A 16831-nucleotide genomic window follows, 5' to 3' on the forward strand; every position below is an offset into this window, starting at 1 on the left:
CTGAGCGTCAAAGGTTTGGAGTAAACCTCATGGGAGTAATAGGAAGATGTAGGCATAGCATATTCCTTTTGGAGGCAGAGGCTTTTCATGAACTGTTCCTTCCTATTTCTGTGATTGCAACACCTTTTTTCTATTGACCCTGCCTCTTTGCTATAAGGACTGAGGCAAAACATTAAGGCGCACCTGGGTAATAAGAGTAATAGTTCAAGCTCAAGTTATTTAACTTAATCACACCTGCAAAGTCTGCTTTGCCATATTAGATAATACCCACAAGTTCAAGGAATAAGGAATTGAATAATGTTGTGGAAAAATTCAGTCTTCCACATCCTATATTGTAGTAGATGCTCTCTTAGTCACTAGATTGTCTTGTAAAGGGAAGCATCAATAGCTAAAATAGAATAATTATTAAATATGATGCTCTTAGCAATAAAGGGTTTTACAGATGGATCTCTGAAAGTCAAGACGCTAGGTCACCAGTTAAATTTTTTCTCTGGATACTTCCTCACTATATTCTCTACTGTTTGTAAACGTTCCAAAGAGAATATTCCTTGATGTTGAATTAAAGTAATTGGAGTTACAAAAGGCCTTTAAAGGCTTTGAAATGTTTGTTTTATTCTTTATTTTTAATTACAGATGTACTCCTGAACTAATAGTTACATTTAACTCCATCAATTAAGTGGGGAAAAATGAAATTACCCTTAATTTCATTTGTAATTTAAACTGTCAAATACAAGTCTAATTTTTGAAAAATCCAGAAATTAAATTCTGAAATAAATAATGTCTCATAGTTTAGGTGTCAGGATAGGAAATTAGATAGCAAGAGAGAAAGAGGCTTACCTTGAATAATAAATCCTTCTTCCCATAGCGAAGCTCCTTTAGTTGAGCTTGGATTTTTTTTGACTGTAAGAGCAGAAACATGATTAGCACGTTAATTTATTTATATTTTCAAACTGAAAATTAACATTTTTTCATATGACAAGAAAAAATTCTGCAGCCAAGCAGCCCGGACTCCAACTAACTTGGAAAGGAAACAGAACTTAATCTTCACTTTGGGAGTCAGACATCTAGATATCCTAGGAAGAAAATAAAATAAAAAGCCTATGCCAAAAATTCAAGTAGTTAAAATGTTGGTATCTAAAGAAAGCTGCTATATTTTCCCACACTCCACACCCAACACCCAAACATATGGAATTTTTGTCAACAATCTATTTTTAGATGCTGGATACATATACATGTATTTAAGAATATATGTTATATGTAATATATATTTATAGAGAGACATGTACATCTAAATTTTCATTAAATTCTTGATTATGTGTTTGAGGTTAAATGTGAGTAAATTTAAAATGATAACAAAGTTTAAATTCTCCATTTGTCCAAGAGGGAGGCAATAAGTCAACACGGCAGGAAATTGATGAAAACTACTAGAATGCGTAGATGCTGAGGCGAATGCAATTTACATTTTTGAGAATTTACAAGGGATATGGCAGGTAGAAAACCACTTAAGTCTTTCAGATATTTGGGGAAGATTTGAATCCTGATAAGCAGTAGTTGATTATCATGTATTCCAAAGTTTCAGGGATGGGTTAGATTTTCAATATTCTAACTTAGTTGGGATTCAATATTCAAGGTTCTACCTACGTTAATTGCATTTGCACACCTTAAATTGTTGGTCCTGATTCTTTACTCCGAAAAAAAAATGAAACAAGATAAATTATCATAGTCACATGAAGCAAAAATGATAGTAAAAATAATATTTGAGTGAAAGTGTAATATGGTACAATATGAGATATAGTTTAGCAGTTTCTTATGAGGTTAATCATACCCATGGGAAATTATACCATAGATTAAAATGTTTACAGTATATTTATTCATAACTAAATTCTAGGAACAACTCACTTGTCTATTTGCTGTTGAATAGATAAAGAAATTGCCATACATCCATGAAAAGGAATATGAGAATACTTTGGAGCAATTTGATGGTAGGTAATAAAGTATTGACAATGTAATAATGTGAATGGATTGCAAAAGTATTTTATTAGGTGAAAGAATTACTAGAAGATATGCATAATTGTGTTTATCTGATTGTCTATTAAAGGCAAATGATTAGGGACAAAAATCAGTTTAGTAGTTGATGTGCTCCAAGGCTGGGGATGAAGACTGGAGTTCAAAACAGCCCCAAAGTCTATTTTGGGTCAAGTAAATGTTCTGTATCATACATATGTTGGTCAAATCCATCAAATAATTTTACACATAAAAGAAGATGAATTATATTGTATGTAAGTAATATCATAATAGTATTCAATTTGAAGTAAATGGGTGTAATAGATAATATACCCAAAATCCTATGTAGCTATTGTTCCCACTAAACTGTGTTAATATGAAAGTCTTCTTTGAGGAAGTCCATCCAGATTCTTATCCTATTATAATTCTCTGTGTATACTTTAGCTGAAGCAAGCATATTGGAATTCAGTTGCCTGTTATATTCATTATGAAGCCATAATTCTTGAATCACCTCCTGATGCTATATGCATCATTGATTAGAGTTGAAAGTTGACAGTGTAGTAAATGGTACACCATTGCAAGCTGCTCATATTGTAGACAAACTTTTTTTTAATAGACATCTCTGTTGTGATTCTGCTGTATTTCATGATCTATTGATTAAGGAATTTAATAACAGAAAATAAAAAGACAACCAAAATGAAATGGGAAAGCAACAAGAAAAGAATGAGAGAGAGAAGGGAAAGGCATAGAGAGAAGCATACAGAAAAATAAAGGAAAGGAGGAAGGAGAGAAAATGAAGAAAGAAGGGAGGAGAGGAAGGGATGGAGAGAGAGAGAAAAGGATGAAGGAAGGAAGGAATAAGGAGGGAGATTTAGGAGGGGAGAGAGAGGAAGGAGAAAACATAAGTGCAAGAGTTTGACATGTTCCGTAATATGAAATTGAACTGATTGCATAAGGAGCAGTAGGAATTGGGTAATGTCTTACACAGTAGTTAATATTGTCTCATTTCCATAGACATCCTCTTTTCCTTGCTATGAACAGTAAATATGAATGTGAAATGTATGATTCCTAAGAATGTAAAAAAATTCAACATGGTGTGTATTGGTTTGTTAATGGTTCTTAAGAATGAAAATTCACACTTGAGCACTCAGCAGTTTGAATTTATACTTGTACTTCAGAATTATTTTTAATACTCCAACCATCAGCACAGTTTCCCAAGTCACTCAAAATAATGCTATTTTAAACACTACATCTCTGTATTATTATATTAATTTTCTAAGATAACTGGTTGAAGGGAATATCATTTTATGCTGCTGATTTCAGTAAAGGATAATTTCTGTTGATTTTTTTCACAATTTCAAATGCACAATTTGGCATTTTTCTTCCTTCTGTTTTAATGTGCTGTCCTGGACTCACTTATAGCCAGGATAAATAGTCTTTAAGGTAAACAAATTTTCTTTTCTTTTTTTATTTTTCTTTTTTCATTTTTTTCAATCAACAAATTCTGATGAATAGCAGCAGGGAATACATTGCTACTGCATATGGTGTATATAATTTACTGGATTCTACTACTATTGTGCATAGTTAATGCTATATTTTTCAAGGGCTAAAAATCATTTTAACCATATAGATTTACACTGAAATTCACAGAATATAATTTAAACTTTACTTCATGACTTGGAATCATCATTAAAACACTAATCATTGCATTATTCACTCATTCATCAGAGACTGTTCACAACATTCATGAATTTGGTAATCATTTTCAAGTTGCCTGTTTAACTTGTTAGCAACATTTTGAAAAGTTAAAATGATCAAATGAAACAATTGAGATATTACTCTATTAGGAATTTTGGCATTTTCTTTTTCCTACATTGATATTTAAATGCAATTTTAATATTGGTTCCTTTAAGTCATGATATTTTCACATCTATAGTAGAATTAAATTGCAAATGATGATGATAAGAGGATGAGAGTGAACAAGATGAAGAAGGTGGTCATGACAGAGTATTTTCATTAGCCTTATTTATCTCATTTAGGAGACTATCTTTTAGTCTGAGATTTTTTTTCTCCAACAATTTCATGTTCAAACAGCATCACTTTCATGAAATAAAAGTGATGGTGATGATAGATAGCATTCCTAGCTAGTATTTTCCATGGCAAATTGATGCATTGGCATTCCATTAAGTGTCAATGGGATATTAATATTTTATCCTTCTGTGATACTAAAAGCCCAGGGTCAGGGCCGGTGCTGTGGACCAGTGGGTTAAAGCCCTGGGCTGAAGCGAAGTTTGAGACACGGCAGCTCCACTTCTGATCCAGCTCTCTGTTGTGGCCTGGGAAAGCAGTAGAAGATGGGTCAGCTCCTTGGGCCCCTGCACCACGTCAGAGGCCGGGAAGAAGCTCCTGGCTCCTGGCTTCAGATCGGCACAGCTCTGGCCATTACAGCCATCTGGGGAGTGAACCAGTGATGGAAAACCTCTCTCTCTCTCTGTGCCCTCCTCTGTCTGTGTAACTCAGACTTTTAAATAAATAAATAAATCTTTAAAAAATAAAAATTAAAAAATTGAAGTCTAGAGTCCTTGATCTGGAGAAAACAGGCTCCTTTTTAGTTTCTAAATAATAAAAAAAATATTATTTTGTTTTTTGGTAGTGATACCGAATCAAATAATTAAATTTTCCAACATATTGCTTTGAATTTTATTGCAACAGACAAAAACAAATGACTTCCCTATTACCTCATATGTTAAGCTATAAATTTACCCTACAAATTAATAATAATATAGGATAAATTGATAAGTTATAATGAACCTATTACAATATAATTCATCATTATAAAATTCTCATTTATTAAATATTTAGCAATGCATAAATAAGAATTCAGAGATAATCATATTACCCTAAGTGCTGAAATGAAAAGAAATATGTGAACACTTTTTATGATTTTTAAATGACTGTAGTATAAAATTAAAGTCACTTTTTTCCCTAACCATAACATTTTCTCCTAGCAGCCTTATTTCTTTCATCTGTCTGTATGAGCATTGTGAGAACCCTAGGAACATGATGACTTCTTCAGATATCACTGGAGCAAAACTTCATTCCTAGTACGATCATCTTGTAAACAATATTCAGAACCTGTACAAAGAATATTTGTACTATTTCTATAACCTAGCAAATATGAACCATGTCCAAGTCGATTTCTACCCAAATAAAAAAAGAAATGAAATGAAACACTACACAGGATTAGATCTACAAACCATGCTGTCTGATCTTTCATCTCATGGAGCATCAGCCTTTAGTTTCTATATATTGAAAAGTTCTACTCATTTCATACCCAGTACTTTTTGAATGATATTATTGTTTCATATATATACAGTTATATTACATATTAGATTTTTCATTTTTAAGTTTATTATTTTAGTTTCAAAATTTAACAAATTTTAATATTTTGCTACATTTATTTCATATGTACACATTATATATATATATATATTTAGCTATACATGTTGGGGTTTAATTTAAATGTTATGTAGTGACTTTTACTTGTTCATGAAAGAATATTGTCATCTTCTTCAATAAAAGAAATCCCAAGCTTGTATTGGACCCAGGAGCACCAAGTTAACAACATCTGTTAGCCTTTTCTCAAGTTGGCTAGGACTGTGATCTGGTTCAATAAGATACGGAGCATTATTTCCTAATTGGACTCCCAAAAAGCCATGACTTTCTTCACCAGGTCATATTCCTTTACCCTCCTACAGGGAGGTGATAATAACAGTAAAAGGTATGGTGGAACCAGAAGCAATAAAGGTGGGTGCACATAGAGAATAATAGAACTGTGTTAGCAGCTTTTTGATTTACTTCTAGAATACTATGGGGAAAGACATAAATGTTCACCTTGTGAGAATCACTCTTTTTGTACCCAAATCTTCCTTCTCCCTTTTTTGGTGAGCCTCAGATATAAAGCCTCTCTCACTTTTAACATATCTCTCACAAGTTTTTCCTTAAATAAATTTACAAATCTAACCCATATTTGTGTCTGCTTGGAAAACTCAACTAACCCAATTGGTTCCCATCTCCTATCTTTCATATGTATTCCCCTTATGGCACTATCACTACTTTTGCATTATGATTATCAGAAATCACATATCATGAACTATGATTCTACATTAAACACAGGTTTATAAAAAAGATATATTTGCTATAAGAAAATTATTATCTTATTTAAATCTGTGTTAATCAGAAGGACTTATTATTCTACCTAAGCAATACATGAGATAATTTTGTTGCTTCACGGGTAGAATCAATGGCTCCTGCCATCGGATCAGCGCGGTGCGCCGGTCTCAGCGCGCCGGCCGCGGCGGCCATTGGAGGGTGAACCAACGGCAAAGGAAGACCTTTCTCTCTGTCTCTCTCTCTCACTGTCCATTCTGCCTGTCAAAAAATAAAAAAATAAAAAAAAAATAAAAAAAAATAAAATTTGTTTTGTAAAGTTTATGGTGCATCTTGGGATTCTTATTCTAGCAATCACTGTCACTGCAAAACTTATTTAAAAAAAAAACTTAATTTAAAAAAAGAAAAATTATGTGGGCTTCAAGATATTTTTTAATTGGGGAATCTTGATAATACAGCTAAAGAAATCCAGAAAATCATCTTATTAGCATTTAAAATGTACTGCATTTCCTTATTTAAGTTTGCATTTGTTTTAAGGAAAAATATTACTAGATATCTGGGTTTTCAAAATCTGATAATATGGTTTGTAATCATTTGAAACTAGAAGAAAAAATTTACTCACCTCTTCTGCATGAATGCCACACAGCTTGTTTCCTGATAATAGTTTATTTTTCAAGCTTTTATTCTGAGGAAAGAAACAAAGTTTTACTGATAAGAAGTGAAAAAATATTCAAGGAATGTCTTTCACTATTTCAGCATCATATTTCTGTTTAGCTCACAGACTTGTCCTTCTTGATGTAAGATATAATTGATTTGTATAAAGCTAAGTTCAATCTCTAATGTTAAATAATTTTAATTTTATTCAATTAAAATTTTGAAGGAATATCATTAGCCCATGCATTAAAGAAAAATGAAACTGTACTTGGATTTTCATTTAACTGTTCATTATATTTACATAAATGATTTAATAAAATAATTTCAATTTCCAATCACAAATAGATGTCAGTTTCTGAAAGCAACCCTTTAAACTACAAGCATTTATTGCCATTCTCACTCAGATGCTGTACCCCATCCTCCCTGTTGTCATATCCCATGTACTCATTAGAGGTTCAGCATTCCCTGTGAATGCTATGGAGTAGTCTTATGTTTAGGATGCCTGCATATTACACTCAATGGGTCTCTTGATGTTCAAAATCCATTGCTTCCTCCAAACCTCAAAACTGTGCTCTTTCTGCGAGTGTAAGTACAGTCACCTCTGTTAACTCTTTGAAGCTGTCATAATTGACTGAATTTAAAGGACAAAAGTTCACTACTCTGACTTCTTATCTACCTAAGTCTAACTCCTCACAGCTGTATAATTATAACTGCTTAATTACACCCAGTTTTGTATGACATTTTACCCAATAATCAAGAAATAACAATTCCATGTAGTTAGGCAAGCTATAGGATAGCAAATAACTCCGTAAAACCCACTGAACTGAGAGTTTATACTGGCTCTGCAGGAGTAAACAATGAAGCTGTGAAATACATCTCATCTGAATGGCTTTAAAGCAAGCCAGTTTGATGAGTACCATGAATAAATCCAACTGTATTTGATGCATAAGGAATGAGAATATAAACAAATAAATATATCAAATTTGAGAGTTCTCCACTGGCAATTCCCACATAATTCTCTACATCATTATTTCCCATTTGATTTTCCTGTATTACAGGTAGGGGGTACAGTTATTCCAATTTGAAATAATCCTTTTTCTATTTATTCCTCATTTGACATTTATGAAAGCTCAATTAGAATTCCAGTTTCATTAACCATTTTAACCAAAAGGAATTTGTCTTGATTCATTGAGCTAATGAATTTTTGCAAATATTTGTAATCATCACACATAGCACAATAAAAGCGTTTAAATAAAAGTATTTTATACGCTGTCTCTATATTTAAGGGCAAATGTATTATAATAAGGGAATATATGCTAATATGTTCTAAGTTAACAGGGTTATCAAAAAAGTTCTCAATCTGAGACAAGATGAGTAAAGAACACATGATATGATGATTTATATTCTAACACAAACTATCCCCATCAGATTAAATTCATTAGAATTAATAAATAACTATAGAGCCGGCGCCGTGGCTCAATAGGCTAATCCTCCACCTTGCGGCGCCGGCACACCGGGTTCTAGTCCCGGTTGGGGCGCCGGATTCTGTCCCGGTTGCCCCTCTTCCAGGCCAGCTCTCTGCTATGGCCAGGGAGTGCAGTGGAGGATGGCCCAGGTGCTTGGGCCCTGCACCCCATGGGAGACCAGGAAAAGCACCTGGATCCTGGCTCCTGCCATCGGATCAGCGCGGTGCGCCGGCTGCAGCGGCGGCCATTGGAGGGTGAACCAACGGCAAAGGAAGACCTTTCTCTCTCTGTCTCTCTCTCTCACTGTCCACTCTGCCTGTCAAAAATTAAACAAAAAAAAAATAAATAAATAACTATAAATTAATAATATTAACATTTAAATATTGATGCATGAAGTCAATGCTACCTAAAATTTGTATTGCTATCTAAAGTAATTTTTTCCTTTTTTCTTTGTTAGCTAATTTATTAAGATTTCCAGTACCCAAGAAAAAATTTTAATGCTGAAGTGAATGATGAAGATTAACATATATTAACTTGAATCCCTCAAAAACCACATATTTTATTATTTGCTGAAAAGGAAATAGGGCAGCCCAGGACATTTTTTATAATACCAATAGACTTATATCTCTGTTTTTCAGATTGAACTCCAGAACAGATCATTCCTTTATTACTCAGAGTAGTAAGCTTTCTGTGATTGGGATATATCCTTCATGAAGTGAAAAGCAGTATGGAATTGTGGGTGATCCTGTGAGACTGCCTACCTTGCCCATGCAGGAAGCTGAGCGGGCTTGGCAAGCTATGCCTCCTGGGAGACACTCCCACCTCCCCCTCACAGCCTGGCTGTTGGTAGGCAGCAGGAGCCCCAGGTGCATTTACCCCAACTCCCTCCTTCTATCAATCAGGTAAAGTGCTCTCAAGTGTGGCCTAGGCCCATCTGGAAAGCTATGGTAGCCTACACCACCTTCAAGCTCATTGGAGAAGCATAGCAGCACCAATATTGGCTTCATCCTATAGAATTAGTATTGCCCTGAATTAGTTCTGCCCCCTGCCTGCCTTTTGTGTACATGGTCGTTAATAAAGAAGACATGTTCACCAAAGCCTGTCCCTGGTGCTTCTTGTAGAAGAACACCATCACTCCACTATCCAAGATGGTGCAGGCGTCACAGGATGAGCCCACACAGAATATTCCACGTCATCACTGAAGTCACAATTTTTATGAAAATGTTATACAAAACCATGGCATGTGCGCATGCTCACCAAATGGCTGAAAGAAGGTGCCATTTGGTCCAGAGAAACGGCTATGGCAAATCTTGTGCACGATGTGATCCAAGGATTTTACCAGAGGGAAAAATTCACATTCCCCACTGACTTTCAGTCTGGAGGGAGGGTTGACAAGGGCTGGGCACCCACGTAGGACTGTGAGTTGCCCCGAGCCTCTCAACATATCACAGGCCCTGGGCCTCAAACAACCAAGCATAGTACATACAGGCAGCGAACTCTGGGAATGCCTTTGCCTCCCCATGGATGGGACAGACTAGCAGGGTGGAGTGGATCCTCTGCACCCCTTGACTGTGGGAACTTTGTGTGCTGAGACTGGAATTCTGTGACTGCATGGTCTCTTGGCAATCACTATGTGGTGACATGTTCAGAGCTATCCGATTGCCTGGAGTGGGTCATTTTAGCAGGATCTGTGCTAACACGAGGACTACATAGATTCTTTGTAAAGTTCATGCAGAAAAAAAAAAAAAAAAAAAGAGATAAACCCAAACTTAATAAAATCAGAAATGAAAAAGGAAATGTAACAATGGATATCACAGAAATAAAAATAATGATCAGGAATTACTTCAAAAAGTTATATGCCAACAAATTGGAAAATCCAGGGGAAATGGATAGATTTCTGGACACATACAATCTAACAAATTTGAGTCATGAATACATGGAAAGCCAAAACAGACCAATAAGCAAAATGCAGATTCAATAAGTAATGACTATCCCAAGAGGGAAACTCAAACTGGATCAAGTACCTATACCTATAACCTGATACCATCAAATTATCAGAGAAGAACACTTGTGGAACTTTGCAAGACATTGGCATAGGCAAGGACTTCTTGTAAAAGACCCTTGAACACATTCAATCCTAGCCGAATGAGTCAAATCGCATTACATCAAGCTGAGAAACTTCTGCACTGCAGAAGAAACACTCAGCAAAGTGAAGAGACAACAAGCAGAATGAGAGAAAATATTTGCAAACTATGCAACTTATAAACAATTAATAGCCAGAATCTATAAAGAGTTCTAGAAACTCAACAACAACAAAACAAACAATCCAGTTAGAAGATTTGGCAAAGGACTTGAACAGGTATTTGTCAAAAGAGGAAATTCAAATGGCCAACAGACACATTAAAAATGCTCAGGATAGCTGGCGCCGCGGCTCACTAGGCTAATTCTCCACCTAGCGGCACTGGCACACCGGGTTCTAGTCCCGGTTGGGGCGCCGGATTCTGTCCCGGTTGCCCCTCTTCAGGCCAGCTCTCTGCTGTGGCCCGGGAAGGCAGTGGAGGATGGCCCAAGTGTTTGTGCCCTGCACCCCATGGGATACCAGGAGAAGCACCTGGCTCCTGCCTTCGGATCAGCACAGTGTGCCGGCCGCAGTGCGCCAGCCATGGCGGCCATTGGAGGGTGAACCAACAGCAAAGGAAGACCTTTCTCTCTGTCTCTCTCACTATCCACTCTGCCTGTCAAAAAGAAAAAAAAAAAAATGCTCAGGGTCATTAGTCATCATAGAAATGCAAATTAAAACTACAGTGATGTTAAACCTCATCCCAGGCAAATGACTCTCATCCAGAAATCAACAAACAATAAATGTTGGCAAGCATGGGGAAAAAAATGTAGCCTAATCCACCACTGATAGGAATGTAAACTGGTCTAGCCATTGTGGAACACGGTATGGAGATACCTCAGAAAGTTGAAAATAGTTCTGCCATATGTCTCAGCCACCCCACTCCTAGGAACTTACCCAAGGGAGATGAAATCAGCCTATGAAAGAGGGATCTATACCCATGTTTATTTTTGCTAAATTCGCAACAGCTAAGATATGAAATTATTCCAGATGTTTATCATATGATGACTAAAAAAAGGAATTATTGTATAAATACAGTATGGAATTACTCAGCTGAAAAATAGAATGAAATCCTGTCTTTTGCTATAAAATGAACACAACTGGAAACCATTATACTTAGTGAAATAAGCCAGTCCAAAAAGACAAACACCATATGTTTTCCCTGATCTATTCTATCTAGTAGAGCACCAAACATGTAATATAGGAGTGAAATGGACATTTTGAGATTTGAGAATCCGTTGCAACCCTTGTCTCTACTGTTGAGGAACAGTATTTTATTTCTTCTTACTATTTGTTGAACACTTTACTTAGTGTAGGGTTAATCTTGTGAGTATAAAGTAGACTGAATGTAGATTTTTGTAAAAATTAAGTGAGGGATTAAGAGGAAGGAGGAGGAAGAGTGGGACCATGGGCGATATGGAGGATAGGGCAGTATTATCACTGTGTTTCTAATCTGTATACATAAAACTTGCATACCTTAATTAAAACAAAGAAGAAAAAAGAAAATACACCCAGTATTTTTCACAGTAAAAGACCAACAAACAAAACAATGATTACTCCTGAGGGCTAGCTAGGAAGTGTGGGAGATAAAGAATTGGATCAGATTCAGATAGCAGTGAGTAAGACATTTTCCCACACATTATAATTTAGTATAATTTTTGCTGCAATTGAGCTTTGTTCAAACACTAGGCCCAAGGAACAGCCTTCACTGGAAGTGACCCAGAAATTTTAATCAAGGAACCTCTGTTAGCAATATTTTTTTTTTTTGCTCAGTTAAGCAATTTTTGCCTACCTCAAAATATTATGAGTATTGTTTTTAAATATTTTACTTTTGCACATGAACATCTCCAAGTTACCTCTTTTGCATTTTGGTACAAAGTGAGATAAAGGTCAAAGTTTGCATTTTGTTTTTAATACAACATCAATTACTGGAGCACCACTGATTTGAAGAGACTGCTTTGTACAGTAAAATATCTAAGAGAAACTAATTGAGTAAATAACTCCTTCGGCTATTTTGTAACATTAGGAGCCATATTAACCTTCTTTGCATTAACAGCTAGACATCAGGACAAAATATATACAACAAGTGTTTCATGTCTTACATAATAACTACTGTTAGACCAGGGATCCAGAGAGAGAAAAGGTAAATAATCCCAGCAGCCACTCTGATTTTCTATGTAAGCAATTTCTGTACTGTAATACGTATGTAAAACACACACAGGACACAGAAGTTTTGATCAGTTAAAAAGGAGTCCATTCTTAGGGGAAACTGGTCAGGAGGAATTTGACAAGATACCAGAGGGTTGGAAGTAATGTAGAAAAAGAGCCACGGAAGATTTTCAGAGAGAGCCTTTGTTTCTTTAGCTGAAGGGAAATCTGCATATGCATAAAATGGCACGTCACAAGGCCAAATAAAGGACCACACAAAGGAAATACAAGCTGAAAAATCACTACAGCTCACATAGACATTCAATTTCTAGTCACTCATATTAGAAACATTTAAACAACTAAGGTATTCAGTAGTTCCCAGAAAAGACTAATGTAAATATAGGGCTAAAGTATTCCTACTATAAAGACATATAGAACAACTTTACAAAGTTTAAAACACCAGATTTAAAAGAATCAAGAATGAATGTCTATTAACTATTGGAATAAAACTTAACATTCCTAGAAGGAAAAAAAAAAAAAACAGGCGCACCAAATGAGATATTGAAAATTCAGCACTCATTCACAATTATTAGATATGAGAAAAAGCAGGAAATAAAATCCATAAAACAAGGGGAGGAGGAATCAGTCAATAGAAACAGCTGTCATTGGCATCGAGAGTGAAATTGATTTTAAAATAGTATTATACTTACTTAGGATGAAAGAGACTTCCAGCTTCAGTACTGAAAAATAAGGAGCTTTAAAATTATCCTACATTTGTCTCTTATAACTTTACTGATTTTTCTCTTTGTTCAGTCTCTTAGCTAGAGGAGAACATTAAAACATTACAAAAAAAATGATGGTAGACTAGTCAGTCTATTCTTACAGTTCTGGCATTTGTCATTTCATATATTTTGAAGCTCCTTCTGACTGCTTACAAAATTTTTAAAGGTATTTGTTAATTTATTTGGTAGTCAGAGGCACAAAGAGAAAGGAAGAGACAGAGAAAGATTGTCTATCTGTTGATTGACTCCCCAAATGTCCTCAATAACCAGGGTTGTTCCAGGCCAAAGCCAGGAGCCAGGAGCTTTTCCTGGATCTCCCACATGGGTGCAGGGGCCAAAGCACTTGGGCCATCTTCTGTTTCTTTTCTAGGAGCATTAGCAGGATGCTGGATCTGAAGTAGGCAACTGGGAACTCAAACTGGTGCCTTTATAAGATGTTGGCGTTCCAGGATGTACCTTTTATCAGTAAGACACAAAGCCACCCCTTTGATCCTTACCAATTGTAAAACCACTTTGTCTGTGTGAGTAGTCACTATTTTCTCATTACAAAATGCTCCCCTCTCTTTCTCTGGCATTATATTTTCATCATGGCTAATTTTTCTGATTTTAGACATACTTGCTTTATAAAAAAGTTTTATGTTTTGAAAATGCAGAGACAGAGATCACCTATCAGTTGTTTCACTCTTGAAATGCCCACACCATCCATGACTGGGCCAAGCCAAAACTAGGGGCCAGGGATACAATCCAGGTTTCCTACATGGGAGGCATGGACCCAAAAACTTAAGCCATCACCTGCTGCCTCCCAGGGTATGCATTATCAAGAAATGGAATTAGGAATGGAGTCAGAACTGAAATCTAGGCTCTCTGAAAAGAGCTGTGAGTAACCAAATCATCCTGCACTCCACATGCCTGCCCCTTAGACATACCAGCATGCAATGTGCATGGTATACACAAGGTTGCTTCAAAATGTAACACAATGGAACTAAAATATAAGTTCATTTTGATGCAAAAAGCTTTTGAAATCTACACATAGTTACTTTATGGTATGCATTTCCCAGAAAGTTTTGAAGCCCACTCATATTCACAGATTTCAAAATTCTTTTAACCAAGTTATTCCCACACCCTCATCCCTGCAAAGCTATAGCAAGGCCTGCCTTTTGACATAGCCCTCTTTTTGACTCTCTTCAGCCTGTCGAGTTTCCTCTGTCAATAAGCCCTTTCCCTTACTCTGTTTGGTGTTTGGTGTGCTTTGTGTTGGGCTTTCATTTGTTCCATGACTCAGGTCCAGGTTGTTCCCTCGACCTTGCTCTCTCCTTGGGGGTCTAAGCTGCTTTGGGATACTGGATCCCTGCCAACCACAAAACTCACCACCAGACCTCCTTCTTTGCCACCAAATGCTCTGTGATTTCCATCCACACACCCACCACCCAAAATCCTGAGGTAAGGCAGGGAATGAGGAATCCTTCCACTGTGAATGCTGCCTTGGGTTGTGGTTCTGCTCTCCTTTGTTGGGAAATCCTGGTCCCAGGCACCACAACCTTCATTGGCTTTACACCTCTCCTTGGGCTGCATGACTTGGGCAACAGTGGGCATGGGTGACAACCACCCCTCCCCGCTTCCCTTCCACAGGCTCTACGCCTTGGAGTTCAGTGGGTACTGGTGACAACCCCCACGCTCTACTCCCGCACACTCCCCATTAGACAACTGTAATCTCGGGGATGCCTGATATCTGCCAGTACGACCCCACGTGTCGTTATGGGAGCTTCCTCATCCCATGTTCCAACTCTTCCCTCAGTTGTCTCCTAAATAATCTTGTTCCTCTCAAAATAGCTCCGGATCTCAAACACCATCACCTCATCTTTCTTTGTAATCAGGTGTGGCCTGATATGATCTCAACAACCAGTCCAAATTCCCTCTTAATGGCACGTTTGACCCTACATTATTAAGGATCTTTACCACTTGTGTGAGTGTTCAAGAAAGTGGGAGGAATTCCCCTGTGTTCAACCTTTCTCTTATTTTTGTTCTAAACCTTCTCTCTGCACTTTGTGTTCTCCAGTTCAGGTCCTTGTGGCCTCCAAGGCTCCCACCAAAGGTCCAGAGCCTGAGCTGAAACCCCTTTCTTCTACCTTTGATCCTGCAGACAAGCCTCTCCCTTACTGCTCCAACCAACAGGCACTGACTCAGCCACTTCCTGCTCAGGCCCTGGCGCTGTCACCTGTCACCTCCCACTCCACAATCTCAAAGCCCACTGGCTGCTCAAGTTCTCCATATTTTGACAGCCCTTCTCCCTCACACACAGGAATTCCAGGAAGTGGTGTCTGCTTCTATTCCAGCTCTCATTGTACCTCCTGTGCCCAGTTCCCAAGTCACTCCATCCTGAACAGCAGCCAAGGAGCCTGCCTCCATGTTACTTCTATGGCAAGTGGTGGGGGCAGAGGACATAGTCAATGTCCACGTTCCTTTCTCACTTGCTGATCTCTCACAAATCAAACAGAAACCAAGTTCCTTCTTCTCTAACCCAATTTTGTACATTAAAGAATTTCAATATTTGACCCAATCCTATGATCTGACTTTTCGTGATGTCTTTGTGACCCTCTCCAATACCTTCCTTCCAGAGGAGTAAAGGTGAGTTTGAGAATAGGCCCATCTCCAGGCTGGTGAGACCCATCAGTCTGACCCTGCCCATGTCATAGGAGTAAATGCAGCCCCCAAACAGGACCCAACTGGAATCACAACTCTCCCAATGACGTAAAGGGGAGAAATCATCTTATTACCTGCTTATTACCTAGCCTCAAAAAAAAAATCCACCAGAAAAGCTGTAAATTATGATAAACTGGGAGAAGTTATTCAAGATAAAAAAGAAGAACCTTCTGCCTTTTCACAGCACCTTAGGCAAACTCTCTTCCAGTATAGCAACTTAGATCCAGAGTCTCCTGATGGCTGAAGCCTTATCATGAGTCATTTCTTTGTCCAGAGTTTTTGAGACAACAAGGCAAAATTAAAACAGCTTGACTCCAGGCAGAAATTCTAGAGCATATAACGGGAGGGATGAAAGAGCCCTAAAGGAAAAATTCCAAATGTTGGCCAAGGCTTTTCGGCAACCTGCTGCCTCCAATAACCCCACTAACTATGGACGTCTCACTGACCACAGGAGTTCTCCAGGTCCATGCTTTAAATGTGGCCAAATGGGTCATTGGGCCAAACTATGCCCCAAACCTGGAGACCCATCTTGTTCCTTGTCCTAGATTTCACCAAAAAGGCCACTGGGCAGTGGACCGTCCTCTTGACTGTTGAGTCAGTAGGCCATCCACCCTATCTATGCCACAGGTTGACTGTCTAGTGCTGGCTACTGAGCACTGAAGGAGCCCAGACTCCTGCCACTGATTACAGCCATCACTCTGTGGGAGCCCAGAGTAACTTTGATGGTAGCAGGTAAGCCAATTTATTTTCTTATTGACCCAGGGGCAACCTCCTCAGTCCTTACCCAG

The 16831-nt window shown here is 37.5% G+C and overlaps 1 protein-coding gene across 2 annotated transcripts in view; it reads right to left on the minus strand.

The window, feature by feature from the left end:
* LUZP2 (leucine zipper protein 2) overlaps window positions 1-16831 on the minus strand; it is a 527801-nt gene that overhangs the window by 151394 nt on the left and 359576 nt on the right. For both annotated transcript variants that reach the window (XM_051852030.3, XM_008268979.5), the window contains exons 6-7: window positions 6797-6859; window positions 838-900 (exon numbers count right to left, since the gene is read on the minus strand). In XM_051852030.3, the coding sequence (XP_051707990.1) occupies window positions 838-900; window positions 6797-6859 (126 nt within the window). The remainder of the gene's footprint in view (window positions 1-837; window positions 901-6796; window positions 6860-16831) is intronic.

Source organism: Oryctolagus cuniculus, chromosome 1 (genome assembly GCF_051225735.1).
Source record: "Oryctolagus cuniculus isolate XC-2025 breed Fujian yellow rabbit chromosome 1, ASM5122573v1, whole genome shotgun sequence".
NCBI lineage: Eukaryota > Metazoa > Chordata > Mammalia > Lagomorpha > Leporidae > Oryctolagus > Oryctolagus cuniculus.